The sequence below is a fragment of the Tenrec ecaudatus genome, chromosome 14, assembly GCF_050624435.1.
Source record: "Tenrec ecaudatus isolate mTenEca1 chromosome 14, mTenEca1.hap1, whole genome shotgun sequence".
NCBI classification, from domain to species: domain Eukaryota; kingdom Metazoa; phylum Chordata; class Mammalia; order Afrosoricida; family Tenrecidae; genus Tenrec; species Tenrec ecaudatus.
Window position 1 is genome coordinate 13,446,187 of NC_134543.1, and position 24,817 is coordinate 13,471,003.

The following is a 24,817-nucleotide window of genomic DNA, read 5'->3' on the forward strand; positions in this document are numbered from 1 at the left end:
ACACTTACCTATTGACACCATAGGTTCCTCTGGTAAGGCTTCCAGGAAACAGTAAAGTTTTAGGGAAGTCAAAAGTTACACGTGGGTTTTCAACTGTCCAGTCCCATGCTGTTCAAGAATCAATTACATAACCTTCTAATTTTTGGGGGGATGTTGAATTTGTTCATGTTTTGTTGAGGAACTTTTGCATCAAGGTTCATGAGGGATATTGGTCATCAAGGTTCATGAGGGATATTGGGTGTCAGGGGTCTGCTTACTCGTCTTCCCGGGGTCGGTCTGTCTCCACCTTTCCCGAGGTGCTTTGTGGAAAGCACCCTTTTCCTTATCCAAACCAAGGCGAGCTCTCCAACTCTGCTCCCACCTATGTCACACTCGAAGAAGGCTAACAGCTCTCATCCCACAGACATGTGTCGATGGCTTGGGAGGTCACGTCACCAGACTGGTCACCATCCCGGAGGCGGGACTGGCATGAAGTAGGCAAGAGAAGCTGGATTTCAATCTCTGGCCCAGGGTGTTTCCACAGCCAAGACTCGGGGAGGCTGCTCTTGTTCCTACCAGCCTTGAGGCTCATCTCCCACATCTTCTCGGCTCTGAAATCAATCACTGGCGGCTTCATTAGGAGCTCCCTCACCCCCTCTTCGCCCTCCCACCATCCACAATGAGCACTCATGCAATCTTAGTTAATAAAGTGAGGATTTATTAAATGTTCAGTTCTAATAAATAGGCGGCTCTTATTTTTGCTATGGGGCCCAGAGGCCTGGTAAAAAAAGGGAATGGTCATTTGCCCGTTGAAAGAGAAAAGGTTAGTAAGCTAAGCTCTTCAGTTACAAAAGCGAGCCTTCTCCCACCTCGTCAACGTCGAAAGGGCCAGGAAGCAGAAGTTTAAGTCTTGATTCCATTGAGAGCCCCAAGCCCAAGATGGGGATAATGCCTTAGCCAAGCATTCTGATCTTAAAACGAAAAAGAGCACCCCCCCAAATATGGCTCAAAAAAACCCCAAACCAAACTCACTGCCATCGAGTTGCTGCCGACTTGTATCGACCCTACAGGACAAGGAGAACTGTCGCCTTGAGTTTCTGAGACGGGACTGGTGAACAAGAGGCAAAAGCACCGTCTCTCCGAGGAGCGGCTGGAGGTTTCAAACCACTGACCTTGCAGATCACAGCCCAGTTCGTAACCACTATGCCACCACGGCTCCCCAAATCTGACAGACAAGTATACAAAGTCGAACACATGCCCCCCCTACAGTCCCCAATCCCTGCCATCACGTCCCCCATTTGGCTCTAAACGAGGCCCATTCCACAAGGAATCTCAGATACCTTCTGGTGCGTCCCACCCTCTTTTTCTGACAGGATGAGGCGGTCAAGTCTCTTCAGCTAGTGAGCGTTCCGGAGAAAAAGTCGGCTCTTCAGAATGTTTCCTGCCAGCAGAAGAACGGAGCTGCTGGAAGTGGCGCTGAAGCCAAGCGCCCTCCCCGGACCTCACCTCCCTCAGGCCGTTAACGCAGAGCAGGAGACAGGACACCAAGCCAGTGCTCCTGTAGCGTCTGTGATTCACCCTTTAAACGACTGGTTTCAAGAAGAAAGAGCAGGAGCGCGCTGAGGCTTCTGGTCTCCCAGAGCCCTGGGAGGCTGCTATTGCCTAGAGCCAAGAAAATGTGATCTCTAAGTGGGGTTTGAACCCAAACCCAACAGATGGCTGCAGAGACGATTCTGCCTCCTGGCTGCTCCAGATGTTTTAGAGAAGAACTGCACCCCAACTTCCAAAGCTCATCTCTAGGCCTTGCTTGCTAAGTGTGCCGGGGTGGGTTTGAACCAGCAACCATTCAGTTGGGTGGTTAGCTCGATGCTAACCTGCCTTGGGCAGGCTAGCAAGAACAGCTTCCAAAATGAACCAAGACACCACCCTGCCCCCAGGCCTCTCGGTCCAGGGTCCACTCCTTGCTTCTACCTGTCCCCACTGGTCTCTGCCAAGCGGTTGTTCATTATTGCCAAGGCTCCGATGCCCCCTGAGAACTCGCTGTCCTGGGACAGCGTGCTGGGCTGGTGGGGGCCGCCGTTGGCAGCCTCGGACAGCTGCTTCTGGAGGATTGCCAGCGAGACCTTGTTGGCTGCCAAGAAGTCGTTCATGGAGATCATCTCCCCGGAGAGGCGCCTCCCGTCCGTGTCGCTGTCCAGGACGCCGTCGGTGTCTATGGAGATGTTGCACCGGTTCCGGACGCTGCCGGGCACCACCGCGTTCCTCCGGGCCCGGAAGAGCCTCCTTTGGTACAGCTGGCAGCACCCGCCCTCCATCTTCCTCAGGATCCAGTTGACGGAATGTTTGATGAGGATGGAGATGACGTTGAACAGAGAGTAGATGCAGCAGACGCCCATGAGGATGACGAGGAAGTTGGCCAGGCGGTAGACGGTCTGGTAGCCATACTGGGCGTTCTGACTGCTGACGAGGTCACCAAAGCCAATGGTGCTGAAAGCCACAAAGCAGAAGTAGAGCGAGTCGAAGAAGCTCCATCCTTCCGTGAAGGTGTACATGGTGGAGGCGCAGCAGGAGATGAAGAGGGAGGCGAGGCACAGGATCAGCATGACGTAGTACACGGAGGGCTTCCAGCCGGCCAGGCTGTCTTCCTCGGCTTTCCTCAGCTCCTTCAGGTTCTCCTGGGCCAGGGTCCCGCTTCTCTGGAGCTGCCGCTGGCGGCACCGTTTCATAACGTAGGCGATGACGGTGATCAGGCGCTCCAGGAAGAGGTTGAAGAACAAGATGGTGCTTGCGCACCCAATGAGGCCGTAGAAGATGAGGAAGATTTTCCCTCCCACTGTCGCTGGCGTGGTCATCCCAAACCCTGCAGGAGACAAAAACCAGAAGAGAGGGGAGTGAGGGGGGGACGGTGCACGCCCTGTGTGGGTTCAGGGTCTTGGCTTGGATGGCTGTCAATGAACTTGGAGGGGCAGCTTCAAGGGTGGATGCAAACGAGGCGTCCATCTGCAGATGGGGCAGTAGACACAGTGTATCACATCATACAAGAGAGTGTTTTTCAGGTCTAGAGAGACGTGGAGTTCTGATAAACAGTCCTGATAAACCTGGGGAACATCCTGCTCACGGAAATACGCCAGACACACAAGGACAAAGCGCAGGCGGCTCCCCTTTCACGAGAGCCTTAAAAGAGGTCCATCCAGGGAAGACAGGCGGTTCCCAGGGCTTGGGAGGAGGGGACAGGGGAGTTAGGGAAGGAAAAAAAGTAGCAGTTTCATGGCCTGGCTAGTCTCAGCCTTTAGGATTCAGAGGGAGGATCCCAGGCCCATGTTCCTCAAACAGGATTGTATTGTGTTTTGGGTGGAAGTGCGGCTGCCATTGGACACTCTGCACGCAACTTGACACGACACGGGTTCCATTTGTCACAACATGTCAATCTTCTCTCTCACTGTGTTTGGGTCTTGCTGATGCCACCCCTCCAGTTTCCCTGCCCCCCTGACTTCTGTCCCTTTGCTTTGGGGGAAATGTTGACCTTGTCTCTCCCACGGATGTGTTTCTAGCAGAGCACCATAAGCCCACTGCCACAGAGTCATTTCCAGCCCATAGTGACCCAATATAGGGCTTCTGAAGCTGTAAAATCTTTACAGGTCCAGACAGCCTCATCTTTCTCTTGCACAGAGGGTGGTGGGTTTGAATCCCCAACCTTGTGGTTAGCAATCCAATGGCTACCCGACAGCCCCACCCGGGTTCTTGAGTAGACACCCCACTTAACAGGTAACATCCAGTCTGCTGTTTAGCTAAAAGGTGGTCTCAAAGTTCCACTTCCTTCTGAAGACACTGGTGGTAGAGTGGGTGCTGTGCTGGGCTTCTAACCACAGGTCAGCAGTTTGAGTCTACTAGTCCCTCCATGGGGTAGAGATGAGACGGTCTGCTCCCATAAAGCTTTACAGCCTAGGAAACCGAAAGAGGTACGTCTGCTCTATCCTACAGGCTCACAGAGGGTTGGAATGGGCTTGGTGACAGCGAGGTTGGCTTTCGGATCCGGGCGCTGAAAGATCATCTACTTCCGTCGTGCAATTCAGCCAAAGGCACCTCTTCCCTGAGTGTGTGCAGTTATCAAAAGTGGTACAGCTTGGTAGCAGCAGCCTGGGCCGAATGTCAACCTCTGTCCTTTGGTATGCTTAAACAAGACACACCCTAAGCAACGCTACCTAGTAGCCCCCCTTCAGAGAGATAAGCTCAGGCTCCTACAATGGAAGGGCTTCTAGAGATTCATCAGAATCCAGTTTTCTACAACCACTTGCCAAGTGTTTCCAGGAAGTGGGGATACACTGGAAAGGACAGACGTGGTCCCTGCTTTCCTGGACTTCTAGTCCTGCGAGGTGGTGGTTGTACGGTGGGAAACATGTAATAATGGAGAGGTTCAGGATCTTGCCAGAGCTTCTGAGAGGGGAACTCCTCCTGGACTTGGGGGTCAGGAGAGGCCAAGCTCAAGAGGAGTTAGGCAGGTGTGATAGGTAGGTTTATTGTGCCAACCTGGCCAAAAGGAACATGTGGCATTTATCAGGTCACAGTTTGATTGGAGGGCAAAGAGATCAATGGCTCTACAAGGCCCGCCCCCTCTCTCTTGCTCTCTGGTGATCTGAGCGTGCTGGAGTGGACTGCCGTTTTAGCTAGTTCTTTGCCTCAACCTGTGAGCTACACTACTTGTGAGCCAACCCATGGACTGTGTCACTAGAGCTTGAGGCTCCTTGTTTGTCACACTGCTGGTGCGTACATCAATTGAGCTTGAGGCTGGTGGATCCTGTCACCTTGCCTTACTTACAGTCCATATCCCTTCCTGGCCTGGTTCCATTTGTCACAACATGTCAACCTTCTCTCTCACTGTGTTTGGGTCTTGCTGATGCCACCCCTCCAGTTTCCCTGTCCCCCTGACCTCTGTCCCTTTGCTTTGGGGCAAATGTTGACCTTGTCTCTCCCATGGATGTGTTTCCAGTGGAGCACCATAAGCCCACTGCCATGGAGCCATTTCCAGCCCATAGCGACGCAATATAGGGCTTCTGAAGCTGTAAAATCTTTACAGGCCCAGACAGCCTCATCTTTCTCTTGCACAGAGGGTGGCGGGTTAAATATGTGCAGTTATGAACTGCTCACGGAAGTGAGTTGAACTGAATCCTCTGTACTGCTGTGTGGACTAATTAGCTGTCATACTTCTTCTTGCTGTAAAAACCTATATGTCTATATAATCATAGGTGTCCTGGTTTCATTTCTGTAGAGAACCCTGCCTAACAGCAAGTAAGGGGGGAGGAGAGAGAGAGAGAGAGAGAGAGAGAGAGAGAGAGAGAGAGAGAGAGAGAGAGAGAGAGAGAGGAGGGGTGGGGTGGGGTGGGGGAGCAGTGCTACCCCAGGCAGATAACAACCACAGGTGCCAGCAAATGCAGAGGTGAGAAATGAGCTCATGATGTGCCCAGCGTTTAAACCAAATTGTTCAGATACCTGCCTGTCGCCTTGGGAGTAAACATCAAGGTGTTGATTGTTTTATAGACGCGGCATGTTTCTGGTTAGCTGCCCACCGAGTGAATTCTGACTCCTTCCACCCTAGGCCTTGCAGAGCAGAACTGTGGGTGGTACGGTGTTGGAAGCAGATCTCAGGCCTGTCTCTGGGTTCGAACACATTATCCTCACTCTACTTGAACATCATGCCATGGTGCTGAAACACATGTCACGACCCCTGCCATGTGCAGCCCAGTTTACAGACATTCACTGCGCGCCCCTGAGCTAGTAACAATGAGCAGGAGAAGAAAGCGTCCAGAAACGGATGGTGGTGCCGACTGCACGGTTCTTCTTAATCCAATCGGACTGTTGAATCGTGTGCTGTGTGAGGTGTGTGCCCATAAAACTATTTTCAAGAAGTATGCTTTAAAAAAAGTACAGGTTTACTCTTTGGCTGGAGGCTGGGGAACCCCGAGACTCCGGCCCTTACTCAGCCTGCAGGTCTGGAAATGAGCTCGCCTCGTTGCGGCTCACTTTTCAAGCAAACAAGGGGCAGGTTACCAGGGGCACACTAACACTAGGGAGCTGTGGCCTCATCTTCCTCCTGGGCAGTGGTTGATGGGTTTGGACCCCAACCTTACAGTGAGCCATTCAACTCTTATGCGACATTGCCATGGGACCGTATGGTAATTGTCCTTTTGTGTCTGTTTTATTTCATTCAGCATGAGGTTTTCCAAGGTTCACTCATGTAGCAGCTTGGGCCAGAACCTTGCTTCTACGTAGGACAGAAGATGGTTATATGTGGGGTACCCGAAAAACCGAATGGCACTGGGCAGAGGAGAGCTTCTGTAGCACGCATTGTTCCCGAAAGGCAAGCAATGAGCAACTCCCTCTGAGTTAGTGCACCAGTGACATTGCCTGGGAAGGTTCTCTCTGGTCACAGTAATTTTTTTTTTTCTTCATAAAATCAGTTTTGTTTAAACCTCTTTTTTGTGATGGCCAATTTAAGAGAATAATGGGGGGGCAGCCCCAATCCCAACTAGTGGACAGTCCCCCCCCCCCTTTGTGCAGAAGAATTCACTTCAGAGCACAGCACTGAAGTTACAATTCGGGGAGAGGGACATGTCAGATCAGAGCACACAGGAGCATAGGAAGGATGAGGAAGAGAGAGTGGTGCACATCCTGGCCCCCCAACCCTTGAGGATGATACTCCTGTTCAGAAAGCCAATGCACAGAGAGGACCATAGGGCTGGCCCACTATGAGACATGATGTCCCTCACTGACCCATAGTGTTACCAGGGGCAACAATGGAGACACAGTGCTGAAATTGTGCCTGATCTGACCCCACCACACCGAGGCGAAACACTAAGGGCGTGCAACAGAACAGCAAGGGGAGCAGAGCAATGAAGTCCCTGGGGAATACCTAAAATAGGCGTTGGGGCCAGGGCATGGCCAGAAAACAATCCTAGAGGTCAACAAACAGACCTTGAACTATTTATAGGCTTTTCTTTCAGTTGTTGTTTTGTTTTCTTTTGTTGCTTTGTTTTGCTCTCTGTTTTTTTGTGCATATTATTATCTCTGCAGGTTTATCTCGATAAGATAGGAGGGATAAACAATCTGGAGGAGAAAACAACGGGTCTGACAGTTCCAGGGGAACATGGTAGAGGGAAAGCAGGGAAAAGAAGTGGGTGTTAACAAACCCAGCGACAAGGGAACAACAAGTGATCCCAAATTGATTGGCGAGGAAGGTATAGGATGCCTGGTAGGGGTTGATCAAGGGCAATGTAACTGAGAGGAATTACTGAAACCCAAGTGAAGGTTGAACATGATAGTGGGACAAGAGGAGAGTAAACGGAAATAGAGGAAGAACTAGGAGGCAAAGGGCATTTATAGAGGTCTAAATACAGGCATGTACATATATAAATATATTTATATATGATGACAGGGAAATAGATCTATGTGCATATATTTATAGGGTTAGTATTAAGGTAGCAGATGGACATTGGGCCTCCACTCAAGTACTCCCTCAATGCAAGAACACTTTGTTTTATTAAACTGGCATTCCATGATGCTTATCTTCCCAACATGATTGCTGAAGACAAAGTGGATGCATCAGCATATGTGGTAAAGAAAGCTGATGGTGCCTGGCTACCAAAAGTCTTAAAGACTGGCTATCTGGGGTCTTAAAGACTTGAAGATAAACAAGCAGCCATCTAGCTGAGAAGCAACAAACCCACATGGAAGAAGCACACCAGCCTGTGTGATCACGAGGTGTTGAAGGGATCAGGTATCAGCCATCAAAGAACAAAAAATTGTATCATTGTGAATGAGGGGGAGTGTGGAATGGAGACCCAAAGCCCATCTGTAGGCAAATGGATATCCCCTTACAGAAGGGTCTCAGGGAGGAGATGAGCCATTCAGGGTGCAGCATAGCAACAATGAAACATACACTTTTGCTCTAGTTCTTTAATGCCCCCCCCACTATCATGATCCCAGTTCTACCTTACAAATCTGGCTAGACCAGAGGATGTACACTGGTACAAATAAGAGCTGGAAACACAGGGAATCCAGCACAGATAAATCCTTCAGGACTAATAATGAGAGTAGCGATACCAGGAGGGGAAGGGAAAGGTGTGGGGAGAAAGGGAGTACCCATCACAATGATCTAAATATAATCCTCTCCTTGGGGGACAGACAACAGAAAGATGGGTGAAGAGAGACATTGGTTAGTGTAAGACATGAAAAAATAACAATAATTTATATATTATCAAGGGTTTGTGAGGGAGGCAGGGGATGGGACAGTAAAAATGAGGAGCTGATATCAAGGACTCAAGTAGAAAGAAAATGTTTTGAAAATGATGACGTCAACAAATGTACACATATACTTTGACACAATAGATGGATGGATGGATTATAGTAAGAGTTGTACGAGTCCCAATAAAATGATTTAAAAAGAAAAGTAATATTAACTTTTTATAAATTGAAAAAAACACCCAAAAAGAGAGAACAGTGGGCGGCTGTGAAATTTTGTTTCCTGCTCTGGAAAAATGCTGCAGAAACTGTTGTGACGTTCAACACGGCTTACAAGGGCAGCGCCATGGGAAAAACTCAAATGCATGCGTGGGTTTCTCATTTCAAAAAAGGTGAAATGTCGATTGATGACAAACCTTGTTCTAGACATCGCTCAACTTCCCGAACAGATGAAAATGTCGACTGGCAGTCCATTTGAAGTTCTTTCCACCAGGTCAGACTGTTGATCTAGCTTTCTATGGAGAGGTTCTGAAAAGAATGTGTAACAGTATGCGACAAAAAATGACCTCATTTGTAGCAGACGGGGGAGGGGTTTTGCCACCACGACAATGCACCTGCTCATGCAGCCATCTCAGCGCTCCAGTTTGGGGCCAGCATACCACTTTGCCCCACGCCCCTTATCCAACCTCACTCTGTGCGATTTCTTTGTGTTTCTGCGAATGCAGAGAGACATGAAAGCACAGCGATTGGACGATGTAGAAGAAGTGAAGAAAAAAACCTAGGGAGGTGCTGTCAGCCATCCACACAGATGAGTTTGAAAAATGTTTCCATACAGACATCCTCTCTGAGGACAGTTAGTCACCAGACTACAGGGTAGGCCTCGCGCCCTGATGTGGGGGACAATAAACTATTTCTCCCTGAGGCCTGTGACCAAGCGTTCATACCCTACCAATAATGGTCTCTATCAGTTGAGTCAGGGAACAGGCCAGACTGACTCTGTGACATCCAAAGTAAATATATCCGCCCATCTTATCACATGCATACCCCCGATCCCTCCTCTTACTATTGCATGTATGTTCATAGACCACCCCCTCTCATTACTGTATTACCTAACGGACAACCCCTTCCTGTGATGCATGTTCTCACCTGCAATTAGGGGGCTTGCATGTCCCCCGAGAAGATAAAAAGCCTGGGCTAGCATTAAACTCTCTCTCTCCCTCCACATGGACCACCAAGCAGGGCTGAGGTGAGCATGCTACCATGAATCGTGTCTGACTCCATTGATTTCAATACTTCTCTTCTATCTCTCATGCTCTCTACAACTTTACTATAAGCCTTACCTATTATCGCTGTACAATTGCGCCTACCAGACCCGTAATGATGTGTTAGACAGACAGACAGATAGATAGATAGATAGATAGATAGATAGATAGATAGATAGATAGATAACTTGTGGGGTTTCTTGATTTGGGGGCGGGGAGACTCCTCGTGTTTTGATCGTATACAATGTCTCTTTGCCTTTGCCTCTTTCTGTTCGCAGTTGCACTTCCTCGACCACTCCGCCTGTGCACGCAGGGCAGTCGCTAAGAACACTGGGGTGGGTCAATGGCGTCACTCAGGAAACAAGAAACAGAGAAGAGGACAGTGCTACACTAAGTATTTCCAACGAGGGGCGATGAATTCCCGCCTAACTCAAGCCACGTGTGTGGACTTCATCCGAGCAAGTGATTCAGGAAAGAGGAGACCGCTGATTTGTTTGAAGGACTGAATACAAGCAGTCCCAGCACACCTCTCTGAGTCCCACTCTCTGTTCAAATCAAACCGCCGGGGATCCATTTCTTAAATTTACTTTCATGGTCCCGTGGGGACCAATGGACTCTAACTTGGGTTCCATTGCTGGGATCTGAGACGATTCCATTGTCCTCATTCCTGGGAATACCCTGCTGGCCTCCCAGCCAACACCTTTCCCAATGGTCTCAGGAAGCCCCGCTGAAGGCTGGAGGGGCTCAAGCAGAGGCTAGATTTGTGGTTGGTGAACCGGATGGAAGCCGAGGGGTCTGAGCTCAAAGGTCTTTCAGATCCACAGATGTTTTGATTCCATCCTAACTCCAAAAACCTTTCTTGGCCACTACCTTTATGTAGGCCCAGTGCACACGTGGATTTGAGAGTCTATTTCTACAAGGTGTTCATTTAGACCTTCCTGGGAAAGCCAGATCTGACACGCATGAGCCTGTGTGAGAACAGGGCAAATGAATGTGCAATGTGGAGCTGGAATGGGCATCTCTTGTTTGCTCGGGTCATCTCCCCCATGATTCCCTGGGGAATCATCTGTTTTCCACTGGGTTCATTCTTAGTGGAGATGCCAAGATGTCCCACCAATGCTCAGCCAAGGGGGGGGATGGATGGTGGTGGTAGTGATCAAGTTCGACCAATGCAATGCTCTTCTTCCACCCCCTACCCCCCACCCCGAGTTTTAATACTGCCCTATGTCAATGATAACACTGTGCCACTCAAACTATGAGAAGAGAGAAGCCAACGATGTTTCTTTTAGGACAAAACTCCTAAATATAAACTTGAACATCACGCACTCATGACTTAGAAAGCGGAAGTGCTTGTCTTTTGGAGCCAGAGAGCTTGGGAAGAAGCTAATAGCTCGATTTGCATGTGGCTAAAATTGGCAGACTTAGATGGACTTGGACGGAAAGCCTGGTCATCTACTTTTGACAATTAGCCGAAGGAAACCCTAAAGGACCCATCAGAATATTGGCCAACGTGAGCTGCCTTAGTTGAAGACAACGCCCATTATAATCAAGTCTATTCTGACTCATCTTCACCATACAGTTTGGGATTATCGCCCTGGTGGTGATGTTGGGTAAGCATTAGACTGATAACCATAAGGTTAGTGGTTCAAGCCCACCAGTTGCTCTCTAGAGGAGAAAGATGAGCGACGAGGTTGTCTGCTCCCGTAAAGATTTACAGGTCTTAGAAACCCTATATAGTAGTGGTTCTCCACTTTTCTAATGCTGCGACCCTTTAATACAGTTCCTCATGTGGTGGTGACCTCCCCCCCCCCCAACACCAGTAAAATTATTTTCGTCGCTACTTCATCACTGTAATTTTGCTACTGTTATGCATTGGGCGACCCCTGTGAAAGGGTCATTTGACCCCCCCCAAAGGGGTCAAGACCTACAGGTTGAGAACCGCTGCTCTACAGGGTCACTATGAGTTGGAATCGACTCAAAGTAGAAGGGTTGCTTGCTTCTTTATTTATTGGATATTTATCCCTGCACTACTCAATTTCCCAGCAAAATGAATATACCAGAAGATGTACAGCAGTCCTTTCCAAACTAGAAACTGCCCGCGTGTTCCTCCACAGCAGAATGTACCTTGATACAATGGAATATGCCACAATCATAAGACGAGAAGATAGCTGCAGCTCACCATACCGTGCTGAGCAACGATGGAGGAAAATCACAAACCAGTGTATATAACATACGAAGCAGGTCAGACTCATGTAAGCTCTTAGAAGACAGGCCAATAGTTTCCCTTCAGGAGCAGGGGACCGGAACAGGGCAGGCAGAGAGGGCTCCTGGAGACCCAGTCATGTTCTTGAGCTAGGTGCTGGTTACAAGGATATGTTCACTTGGTGGAAATTTAGTGAGCTGTACAGATACCATATGTGTACTTTGGTGTATGCATTTCACGTCAATATAATGTTTCCAAAAAATCCAAAAGGGGCTGCTTCTAGACATTTCTGGGTGGGAAAGTCTCATCCAGGAGAGGTCCAGTGAGCAAGTCCTGGCCTTCCCTGTGGGCTGCCCCTGGGGGAAATCTCTTTCTTGTTCCTGAGCTCTTAGAGTCTAGAAGCAGGTTCTATGAAGCACCTGGTATTACTGCTCTGTTCAGAGAACATAGCCCAAGGCAATGCGAGAAAGGGGGGAAACATTGATGTGGGCCATTACTGACTTACTGGTATTCCAGTACCTGGATCAACACAAGGAAAATGAGCAAGTCCCATAAATAATTTAGGAATGTGTGTGTGTGCTTTCCACTTGGGCAAATGTTTTCTTTTCCCAAATCTCCTTTTCCTGTCTCACAGGCAATTGAGTTCTTATTCTTTATGACTCGTCGGCCCTCCTTTCCCTATCACCTTGGCACCATCCATTCTCCATTGTCTGGGTGGGCGCACACCTGTCTCTCTCTCTCTCCTTATGTAGGTGGGATCCTATCGTGCCTGTCATCTTGTGTCTGGCTGATTTCACTTAGCACAATGCTTTCAAGGTCTAATTATTCTCTTCTGGGAAGGCAGAATAGCTGGAGTTGCTATAGAGTAACTCACAGGCGCAAGGTAAGAACAACCATTTTACTGAGCATGCGGTAAGTTCCAAGCCCAACACTTGGCGTTGGAGACACCTGAAGGTGACCTAGACAAGGCCGTGGACTTCAGGGAAACCAGCTTCCAGAGCTGGGACAGGTAATCTGCAACCTGTCAAAGACAGTGAGTCAGGGACCCAAATAAATGCACAGTGGAGTTGTCTGGGCTTCCCGATGTTGAATGGAGCCGCACTTTGGGATTTGGAGTGAGTCACTTGGGCACATGGGTGCACTGCTGAAGCCAAGCTGTTGTTGTTAAGTGCCGTTGAGTCGGTTCTGACCCGGAGCGAGTGTGTGCACAACAGCACAAAACACCGCACGGACCCGCACCACCCCACATTCATTGTCATCTCTGAGCCCACTGATGCACCCATGGGGTCCACCCATCTCCTGGAGGGCCTTCCCCTCCTACGCTGGCTCTCGACTTCACCTAACACGATGTCCTTCTCCAGGGACTGGTCTCTCCTGACAACACATCCGAAGTAGGTAAGACAAAGTCTCGACCTCCTTACCTCTAAGGGGCACACTCACGCTACTTCTTCCAGGACACACCAGTTTGTTCTTTTAGCAAGTCCATGGTCCTTTCAATATTCTCCAGAACCGCAGTTCAAATGCATCGATTCTTCTTCAGCCTTCTTTAGTCAAAACCACGTTATATGGACAATAAACAGATTAACCCAAGGAATAACCCTTGTAATGATTTTCTGACATGCTCTGGGGATTTAAAGTGCTTGTGTTCCATCTTGCTCATTTGGGTTTAAATAAACACTCAACTTGATTACCAGTGCAATAATCCATAGCGTTGACTGACTTGCCATCCCGGCGGTCTCTTCCATCAACATCATAACAGCAAATGGCCCAAGGGGTGACGTTGATGGCAGTACTCGGGGGCAGCCTCCTGACGCCTGCATTCCAAGGTGTTTCGGTAGCATCTTCTACTTTCAGATCTCAAAAGTGTTGATAATCATGGACTCCTTCATAGGAGCCCTCTTTGTTTGAGCCTCATAATGAATGTCTTGCATTGGGTCCTCCTTACGCAGGTCAACTGATACAAATGAAAGGAGAGTTCCTTGCGGGTACGCCCACTTCTTGGATACAGATGTCATGGGAGTGCTTGCTTGCTTTTGCCCAGTGTATCTGGCTCGTCGACGTCTGATTCTTTGGACTTGAGCCAATAGTCTGCCACATAGCCTGCCGGTCTCAGGAGCCATTATGGGCCTGCCATCTGACCCGCCGACCTTGGCTTCATTCACCCCTCCAGTTCCAAGCCTGACCTGCCGACCTTGGATTCATCTGCTTCTGAAGTCTGGAGGGGGTTACTGCTGATGTCAGGCTCAATCAGCTCCCAAAGTGACACAAGCCTCAGATTAACATCTGACGTATAGACTTGAAACCGGACTGCACTTGCCTGTTTCTACATCTGTGTGAGCCACTTTATTTTAATTACAAAAATTTTAAATACATCATTTAATTGGGGGGCTCTTGCAGCTCTTATAACAATCATATGTCAATTGTGTCAAGGACATTTGTACATAAATTGCCGTCATCATTTCTAAGACAATTTCTTTCTATCTGACCTCTTGGTATCAACGCCTCTTTTTTCTCCTCCCTCTCCCCACCTCCCACCCTTGTGAATAATTTATAAATTACTTTTGAGAAATGGAATAATTTAGACATTGTTTTTATTTTCATATTTTACACCATCCACATTTACACCATCTCCCTTCTCCCACATTTCTGGAGCCATTTTCTTGATAGAAAATTTTCTTGATTATTTATATATGTATAATGCAGTCAAAACTACATTGTAATCGGATAATAATTATATAGTGATATAATTATACATTATCCAATTATAATTATATACAATATACAATTATAAATACCAAATTATATATATAGATATAGGAGATATATAGAGCTTGTATATAAAGAATTATATATATATTTTTATTACCCAATTGCACTGGTTTTGGCTGATTGATATATCTATCTATCTATCACTGTCCTTGCTTCTCTCGAGAACCCAGCCTAACACATCCCCTCTGACAGTGTCACCCAGTTCAGTCTGCACCCCCACACCTTTCTGACACCACTGTAAGCCTTTTCTCAGGCCCGAGCTGTTCCCGCTAATAGAATGTAGGCAGCTGCTGAGGGTCAAGTCATGCATCAAACGAGAGGAGAAGAGTCACCGAGCACCTGTTGCCCGGTTACTTACACAGACACTCAGGCTGTGGAGGGTCCCAAATCTCAAGCCAAATTCAGGGCACTGCTGGCCTCCGCGGTTGAAACCCTGCACTGCTCACTGACCAAGACACGTGTGTCAGAAGATCTGAGTTTCTTCCCAGGAAAAATACAGGCTGGTCCCGCTTTATTGCCCTTCATTTCAGTGTGTTTTGCAGAGTCTGCATTTTTTTACTTCATTTGCTCTAACAACCTGCAGGTTTGTGGCAAACCTGTGCTGAGCAAGTGTGCTGGTGTCAATTTCCCCCAGTCAGGCACTCACTTTTATGTCTCTGCGTCACATGTTGGGAAGTTCTCACAGTATTTTAAACTTTTTCATATTGTGATTGCACTTAGTAGGCCACCAAAAAACAAAAGCCACTGCTATCGAGCCAATCCTGATCCATGGCGACCCTATAGGACAAGGTAAAACTGCCCCTGTGGATTTCTGAGACTGTAAGTCTTCACAAGAGTGGAGAGGCTCATCTTTCTGCTGAAGACCGCTGGTGGTTTCAAACCGCTGACCTCGCTACCAGGGCTCTTTCAGAAGTCTACAGTAGACTGCATACGTAACTTTTCTAGGCAGCACTAGGGAACCCAAAAGTTTAAATCACTTGCCTTATTGCAGTGGTCTGAAACGGAACACACAAGATCCCTGCATGATTAGGTCAGTTGCGAAACCGGTCACAACCCATGCATTTTGGTCTTTGTGGATTTCCTAAGCACACACACAGAACCGTCACTGGAGGCATGTCTCAATACACAATGTCTTCACCGTGCCCTAAGCCGGTGGTCGACTGATTGGCATCAACCGGAGTCTGGGAGCGGGGACCCACGGCCCAGGAGGTGGTTCTGGAGCCCACAACGCTGGTCTGACGCCGATGCTAATGTGACAGGGGCCCCTAGCATGTCAGGAGAAAATCACGCTCCCGAGTGTCGTGGGGGTGAAGGTCCCAATCAACCCAGTATGAACATGAGATCCTTCTCTGAGAGGCCGTGGAGAGGAGCGCAGGCCTGCTGCTTCCCATCCTTCGATGTACATGCCGTCAATAACATTTCATAGAAGTGACCACTTTAAAGCTCTGCGTCAGGATATTTCCCAACACGCTCAAGGGCAGAGAGAGAGAGCTGTATAATAAGAAATCCTCTTCACCGGCTTCAGCAATGAGCCATACTAGCCAATCCCGTTTTTCCTTTCTTGCCCTCGCTTCTAGAAAGCAGGTCATGCTGAGTAAAGAGGAAGGTTAGTGGGAAAGAGGAAGGGCCTCAACAAGATGGGCCGACACAGGGGCTGCAGGCATTGGACTTGGAGAGAGCACAGACCAGGCAGGGTTTTGCCTGTTATACGTGAGGCTGCCGTCAGTCGGAACCAACTCAATGACGCCTACAAACAGCCATCACCCCTCCTCTTATGTTTGGAGACTTCGATAAATCCCAAAGAGTATGTATGCAGCCACCTCGATGAATAACTATGAATCTGTAACAAGGACCACCCCTCTCCCCCCAGTGCCCAACATTACCACTGGGCCACTGCCATATCTAACAAAATAAACACTAATTCTTTAATATCGAGGAACATTGTAGCTTGCCATTGAGGGGGCCCTCAACTTGGGAACCTCGTGCACAAGGGACAGCACAATGCCTGGGCCTGCATCGAGCCAAGTTTCCTTGGCGATGGGGCCATTTTAATGAGTAAGGTTTCCGTTGGCTGATCTGCCTTTCTTCCTAGTCTGTCAAAGTCTGGAAGCTCCACTGAAACCCACAGGACATGATGGGCGGTGGTGCATTGCTTGGGAATTGAACCCGGATCTTCTGAGTGGAAGGTGAAAATTCTATCACTGCCACCCTCTAACATCAAATCCCAATCCAGGGTCAAATTTCTCAAAAATAGCTTTTTATGTAGTGCTTGGCTGTGAGGAGGACTGGAGGGAAGGGAGTAGGAGGAGGAAGGAGGGAAGGGAAGGTGTATTAGTCTGGGTACTTTAGAGAAACAAATCTATAGAAACTAATGTATAAGAAAGAGTTTTATATAAAGGTCAAGTGCACATCAAAGAAAACATTCCAACCCAGTGCTGCCCAAGCCCACAAGTCCAACATTAACCCATATGTCTGACACCAATCCACAAAGTCCTCCTCCATCTCACAAAACAGACCCAATGATGCTGACTGAAGCAGGAAAGCCAAGTCAGTGAACATGTAAGCATCTCAGCGCTGGCAGGGGTCTCCACACAGCTGCTCTAGCACCCAGGGCTGCATCGGGGTAGGTCCATGTGGCTTCTCCTCAGAGATGCCTTGCAGGAAGTGAGCCTTGCCAGCTGAAGCAAGGAACTGGCTAAGGCAGCTGCACCCTGGTGTGACCATCACAAAGCAAGAGACCCGAGAACTAGAAAGGTGAGGCTCACTGAGCCATTTATCCCTCCGCCCTTCAATTACCCCACATGTGGTTATCAGCCAGGTTGGTCAATAACCTGACTACCTCAGAAGGGGAGAATAGAAGGAGGGGAGAGGGAAAGGGGTGGAAAGCAGGTAGAGGGGGAGGGAAGGGAAGAGGAGGAGAGAGGAGTTCTCTGTGGCCATTACAACGGATTCTCAAATTCAGGGGAAAAGAGAGCGTCTCCTGGAGGGCTGGCTGGCGTTGAATTGGCAGAAAGGGTTGGAGAGCGGAGGCCTGCCTGACTTCCACCGCAGAGGGCACAGCCTCGGGCTGATCGTGGCTGGAATGACCCCGATGGAGTTAGACAGGGTCCGGCGCCGAGATGACCCACCATTTTACGCCGCTGCCTCCATGGATGTTGAGGGCTCTTGCGGGTAGAATGAGATCGCCGGCAACCTCAATGTCCTCTCCACTTCTCCTGATGTTGTTGAACGGCCCAATGGGGAGAATGTAAGTTTTCTTCTCAGTCCGGTAGAAGCCATGCTGAAGGCTGTCGTCCTCGCCTGCCCTGAAGGGACTGTTTTCACGGCAGCTGCTTCTTTGGATGCAGGCATGCCAGGTTCACCCTAGCGTTAATCATATCTTTGGAACACGCTATTTTTAGAGTTATACTCCTCTCTTCTTTTATTCAAAGCCAAGCATCTCTGAGAAAAGACGATGAAATCATGTGTCATCGAGTTTAAACGATTTCCCTGGTGGCTTCTGAACCTTTCTAGACTCTACCCAAACTGAACTTGCTGCCATCAGGCCCATTCCGACTCGTCGCGACCCTCCAGGACAGGGCAGATCGGCCCTTGTGGGTTTCGAAGACTGTAAATCGTTGCTGGAGTAGGAGGTCTCATTTTTCTCCCCTCCACCCTCTAGCAATAAGTCCTGGAGAAGTCAGGACTACATCACTGCTCTTGTAACTGCAGGAGCCGAACACTGGAATGTGACAAACAAGGATTCTTCAAATCATCGGCCTCACTATCAATCACAGTCACGCTGGCTCGCGCACAGTAAGAGACCTGGTCTCCTGGGAACCCCCATTTATCATTTCCCAAAGAAGGATTGAAAAGCTCCCCCTCTCTCTAAGAGAGAAAGCGATTCACGAAGGCATTGAGCTCCGTGTCTCAGGGCTTTCTCAACCCCTTTCCTCCGCACATTCGGATAAAATGGCAACCGGGGTAAACGCTCACAGCAGTACATGCCGTCTTTTCTTTCGTTCTTTTGTACCGCACCCTCATTTGAAAAAGAAAAAAAAATCACATGATTTACTTATCTCAAGATGATGTCCAATTCCAGTACTCCTTAACTTTAAAATCGTGAAACGACTCCTTAAAAGTAAGTGGTTATAATTATGTTATCTTTCAAACGAAATTGTCCTCCCCCAGACGAAGAAGAAGATGGTTCAATTAAGAATATTAATACCCCACAGGGCACGGAACTGACGGTAGCTGCCTTTTCTTCAACATGCGTGAGAAAGCCTGGCTCCAAGACACTTGGAGGAAATAGAATAGGCTATTTTCCCCTCGATGGGCATCTGGAAACAGCATAACTAAGTCTGCCTGCCTCTTGGAGTTCCTCACTGCAGACAGGAGGGATGGATGACAAAACAGAGGCAGCTGAGTTATCCGGTTGGACCAGCGATGGGTCCCAGCCCCCACCCTGCTCTTCACCATCCGTTCCTCTATGGTTGTTGTGGTTAGGGACCTCCAAGCTGGTGCCGGCTCCTAGGGACCTGATGCACAAAAGAACAAAACGCTTTCCAACCCTGTGCCATTCTCACAACTGCTGTTATGCTTGAGCCTCGTTGAAGTCACGGTGCCAATCGATCTCATTAGGTCTTCCTCTTTTGGGGCTGATCCTCTGCTTTACCGGGCACGATGTCCTTCTTCAGGGCCTGGACCCTCCTGACAGCAGGTCTGAAGGACGTGAGACGAAGCCTCACCATTCTTCCACCGAGGGAGATCCTGGCTGCAGCAGCCTCCTACGCTCCTTCGTGAATCTCAAGTGCTTCCTGAAAACCAGCCAATAACATGGGGGTAGAGTTGGTTCTCTCATCTTTCATGGTTTTCATGAGACCCATGATGATGTAGTAAGAAGGGACCATGTCCGGAGATATGAAATGACCGAAATATTTAAGAATTAGGGAGTGAGAGAAACAGCAATAGGTGGACATCCAGATAGACAGTCAAGCTGAACAGGGTGGTGGGGGGAGGCAGATGGGGCTATACCATGACTCCAAGATATTTACAGATATGCATTTATATGTGCTGTAAAAAACACCCATGCATACAGAACATAAAGGAGGCAAAAATATGAAAACTTCTTAGCCATACCCAAGCATCTTCAGGGAGCGAGAGTAAAAAAGAGAGAGAGAAGAGAAGAGAGAGGGGAGGGGCAGGAGAGAGGAGAGAGGGGAGAGGGCAGAGGAGAGAAGAGAGGAGAGAGGGGAGAGGGGCAGGAGAGAGGGGAGAGGGCAGAGGAGAGAAGAGAGGAGAGAGAGGAAAGGGGCAGGAGAGGGGGGAGAGGAGAGGAGAGAGGAGAGAAGAGAGGAGAGAGAGGAGAGGGGCAGGAGAGAGGGGAGAAGAGAGGAGAGGGGCAGGAGAGAGCAGAGGGGAGAGGAGAGGGACAGGAGAGAGGAGAGAGGAGAAGAGAGGGGCAGGAGAGAGTAGAGAGGAGAGGAGAGGGGCAGGAGAGAGGAGAGGGGAGAGGGGCGGGAGAGGGGCAGGAGAGAGGAGAGGAGAGAGGGGAGAGGGGAGAGGGGAGGAGAAAGGGGAGAGGGGCAGGAAAGAGGAGAGGGGAGAGGAGCAGGAGAGAGGAGAGAAGAGAGGAGAGGGGCAAGAGAGAGGGGACAAGAGAGGAGAGGGGCAGGAGAAAGGGGAGAGGGGCAGGAAAGAGGGGAGAGGGGAGATGGGAAGAGAGAGGGGAGAGGGGAGGAGAGAGGAGAGAGGGCAGAGGGGAGGAGAGAGGGGAGAGGGGAGGCAAGAGGAGAGGAGAGAGGGGCAGGAGAGAGGAGAGGAGAGAGGGGAGAGGGGAGGGGAGAGGGAAGAGGGGAGGAGAGAGGGGAGAGGGGCAGGAGAGAGGGGAGGGGACAGGAGAGAGGGGAGAGGGGCAAGAGAGAGGAGAGGGGAGAGGGGAGGAGAGAGGGGAGAGGGGCAGGAGAGAGGAGAGGAGAGAGGGGAGAGGGCAGAGGAGAGAGAGGAGAGAAGAGGGGAGAGGAGAGGGGCGAGAAGTGGGGAGAGGAGAGGGGTGAGAAGAGAGGGGAGAGGGAAGAGGAGAGGGGCAGGGGAGAGGAGAGAGGGGAGAGAGGAGAGAGGGGAGAGGGGACAGAGGAGAGGGGCAGGAGAGAGGGGAGGGGAGAGGAGAGAGGGGAGAGGGGAGAGGGGAGAGGAGAGAGGGGAGAGAGGAGAGGAGAGAGGGGAGAGGGGACAGAGGAGAGGGGCAGGAGAGAGACAGGGAACGAATGCCAGACATGATCAAGAAGGGAGATCGTGGGAATTTAATTAATTAATTGTCAGAATTGGTCATTGGATTTATCTATAATTGGCCCCTATCTATAAAGCATCTCTTCCTTGCAACCTCGTGAGATTTCCTATGCAACGATTGTAACTGATGGAAGCTGAATTGCCTGGATGGAATTTCCTACAAACGCCTGGCTAGCATCTTCACATGTGCTACGGAGGCAGCTAGCTCTGGGGAGTCAGAGCTCTGTATAAAAAATTAATGTCCCCTTTATTTTCTTCATTACCTTCCGTCCTTCTTTCATTCTTTCTTCCCCCGCTCTCTTTTTTCCTTTCATTTGTTTGAAAATGTCTTTGGAGAGACACAATTCCAACTTTGTTCTTTTTAGAGGTACCTTCTGGGCTGGTATCTAGATGAATCACCACCCTGTAATAAACTGGCCTTTGATAGGGTTCTACCGGGGCCTCTCCTAAACCATTTCATTTTGATATTATTAGTTCCAGAAAGCAATCAGAACTTGCTTTTGCTCCAAGCCAGGAGAGAGCTTATTTTCAAACGTATTGTGATGCATGTAGCACAACTGGGATCAGTGGACTAATTGAACTGCCGGAGAAAATGCTTGATGACATTGCAGCACAATGACATTTCAGTCACAGGGAACGAAAGGACTGGTTCATGAAGAGGTTGGCTTTTTCCATTGAGAGAGCAAAAGATTGAAGAAAAACATCTCATGTGAACTTCAGGCTATTATTCAAATGCCAGGTCTTTAGTAAACATCTATATTTGACCTGAATTCTAGTTTATCCTGGGCATCTTGCCTCTGTTATCTAAACCAAGAGCTCCGCCATTAGTCTTAGGTTCCCGACCTTCACATTTTCATGAAGAAATCAATAAAATCAGCCACTGAAAGCCCTCTCATGGAACCCTCTTCCCTGACCAAATGGATTCGTCGGCAACTGGTTCTAGTTCCAAATATTAGGACCGCCTGCCCATCACATTGTTGAAGCTCAATGGGGGCAGAGTTGGGAGTCAACATGTGACAAATTCAGCGCCACTCCCAGGAGAATGGAGAAGAATGAGCAGCCTTGTAGATGCAGACCACAGACATTGTAGCGAAAGGTCCAAGTCACGAAGTGTATCTCAGTCACTCCTATCTCAGTGTATCCTCACTGTAAGCTTACAGAACTGAGATAAAGACACATCTTCTGATGACATAATTTCTAGATTTACTGGAACAGCAAGCTCTGCCATGGAAGTTAATGAACTTGCCTCCCTCAACCCCCTTAATGCCATTCTTTATCTATATTGTTCTGTCTTGACAGTGTTCTTTCCATCCATCCATCCTTCTGTAGAACATCTAGCCTATGCCAGGCACTGAGCTAAGTGTTGATAGCAAATGAGACATCACCTGTCATCTATCTTCAATTATATTTCTTCTTGATTTGCATTGTATTTTTCCATCCATTTTTACTTCATTACCTACATTTCCCCACAGGTCTATTGGTCTTTTATATTTCTTAATTTGTGAATGGTGTGTTAATTTCTTTAGCCATTTTCTTATTAAGGTATCTGTAAGAGTTTTCCATATGTGTGTGTGTGTGTGTGTGTGTGTGTGTGTGTGTGTGTAAAGTCTATGTAACAAAGCACCACCAGCTCAACAGTTTCTACATGTATAATTCGGTGACACCGATTACATTCTTTAAGTGTGCAACTATTCTATCTGTGTTAGGCTGTGCTCTCTAGAGAAGCAAAACCAAGGATCTATCTCTCTCTATTTCTAAAGATTAACACTAAATCAAGGAAATGGTTCACACACAGTTGTAGAACTGGGTGAGTTCCGCCTGAGTCCCTGCAGACTGGTGGCTTCAAAAGAAGATGGATCTGTGATCAGCAAGTTCAGCTTGTGAGTCAGACGCAAGTCAGACGGCAGATCCGATGGCAGGCCTATGCTGGCTCCTGGGCTCTACAAGCAATATGGCAGGCCACTGCCTCAAGGCCAAAGATCCAGAAGTTAATAAACCAGATGCAGGGTCAAGACCCAGCAAAAAAGCAAAATACCACTTTCACAGCATCCTTATATAGGAAAAAAAATAATGAAATCAAAGAAGTGGACAGAAATTTTCGAAGGGCAGCTCGAGAAGGCCAAGCAAAATTTAATGAAATGGGCAAAGACCTAGCATTAGAAAATCAAAAGGGAAAAACACTTAAAAACAAACAAACCCAGGCACAGAAAGCTTTCTTTTTCCCCTGAGGAGCTGCTGGTGGTTTTGAACTGCCGACCTTACAGTTGGCAGCCCAACGTGTAGTCATGATGCCATCAGAGCTACCCTCCTCTTGAATGGAAAGAACTTAAGACAAAATTCAAGCCCCAAGTTTTCATACTGAAAGACTCTACAGGTAAGATAGTGAATGCTGCAGGAAACTTGAGAAGAAGTTGGAAAGAATACGTGGAGTCACTGTACCAAAAAGATCTAGCCGACTTTCAGCCATGTCAGGAGGCAGCATATGTGCAAGAGCCAATGGTGCTGAAGCAAGAAGTTCAAGCTGCACTGAACGCATTAGCCTCAACCAAGGCCTTACGAACTGACGGGATGCCCACTGAAATGTCAACTATGCCAGGAAAGGTGGAAGGCAGCTACTTGGCCAACTGACAGGTCGAGGCCCAGATTTGTACCCATTCCAAAGAAGGGTGAGTCAACGGAAGGCTCAAATGGCAGAACATCGTCATGGGTGTCGCGTGCAGTAGTGACGTTTTGCTAAAGATCATCCAACAGCGGCTGCAGCAGTGCATGGACAGGACGCTGCCAGAGGGTCAGGCCGGATTCAGAAGACGACCTGGAACAAGGGGTGTCACCCAACAGTAAGAAATGGCACTCCGCTCTGCTCTGACATCCGTGGGGTGGCCATGAGTTGAATCGACTTGACAGCAGTGGTTGATGTGTGCCCAGGATGGGAAATGGTTGGGAGGATGTGTTCATCGGGGCGTCACACACAGCGTATCAAGGAGGTGCCTGGGGCGCTGGACAACCAGCATCTGCTCCAGTTGTGGTCACTTCCTTTCTGGCCTGTGGGCAGAGGCCAGGCTCGTTGAGTTCGGCAGAAGGCATAAAAACCAAAGCTTGCTGCAAGATTCCCTGGGGTAAAGTCCACTGCAGTAGCCATCTTTGGTCACTGCACCTGACAATGAAGACAGGGCAAGGCTAACAAGACAGAGGGGGAGGTGCCGGTGGAGCAGAGGGTTGGTTCAGAATGAGTCTTGCTACAATTAATATATCGGTTCACTGAAGAGTATAACAGCTACCCAAACTCCAAACTCACTGCCAGAGAGTAGATTCTGACTCACTGGGCAGAGTCGAACTGCCCCTCTGAGATTCCGAGTCTTTAAATCTCCGTCAGAACAGACGGCTTCGTCTTTCTCTCTCTGAGGGGCTGGTGGGTTGGAACTTCTGACCCCGTGGTTAACAGCTCAGTGCGTAGTAGATGCAAATGAGTGCTCATCCAAGTCCATTAAAGTCGTCTTTCCTGGTCCTGGTAGGATTTCAGGTTCTTAGAACACAGCTGAGTTGTGGAAAGGAGCTCTCCTTATTTCGTAATTGTACTACTGGGCATGGCTGATGGGAAGTTTCTTGTTGTAAATCGGTTTTCTACATTTACTGGTCCACAGAGTCACCGCCAGCTTATCCGGAATCCAAATGTATATGCACGGTTGCAACATGGAAAAGCACAACTGCCCGGCTGGAGATGAATCTGGCCGGCTCTAAGAGGCTGTAAGGAAGCATGCGGGCAGGGCGCCAAGGCCCCGGTGAGGAGAACGGGTTGCCCTTAGCTGGTGTTGAGGTGGACCCCGATTCATGGTGGCTCCTTGCAAAATGGAATGAAATGTCTCTCCGTCCTGCCATCCCCACCATCGGTGCTGAGTTTCAATTGGCCTGGTCTTTCCTCCTGTGCCCGTGGTTGTGGCCACTGCGGTATGCCATCGCTTTGAAGGCCCTCCTCTTTACCAAGCACGCTGTCCTTCTCCAGGGACGGGTCTCTCCTGACCATGTGTCCAAAGTGCGTGAGACAAATGTGTGTCCTGCTTGCCTTTTTGGAACCTTCCGGCTGCACTGCTTGCAAGACAGATCA

General features: G+C 48.9%; 1 protein-coding gene across 1 annotated transcript in view; it reads right to left on the minus strand.

Moving 5' to 3' along the window:
- Positions 1–1,946: 1,946 nt before the first annotated feature.
- Positions 1,947–24,817, minus strand: part of KCNK13 (potassium two pore domain channel subfamily K member 13) — an 86,180-nt gene continuing 63,309 nt past the window's right edge. Inside the window, exon 2 of the mRNA XM_075532345.1 lies at positions 1,947–2,839. Coding sequence (XP_075388460.1) covers positions 1,947–2,839 — 893 coding nt within the window. The remainder of the gene's footprint in view (positions 2,840–24,817) is intronic.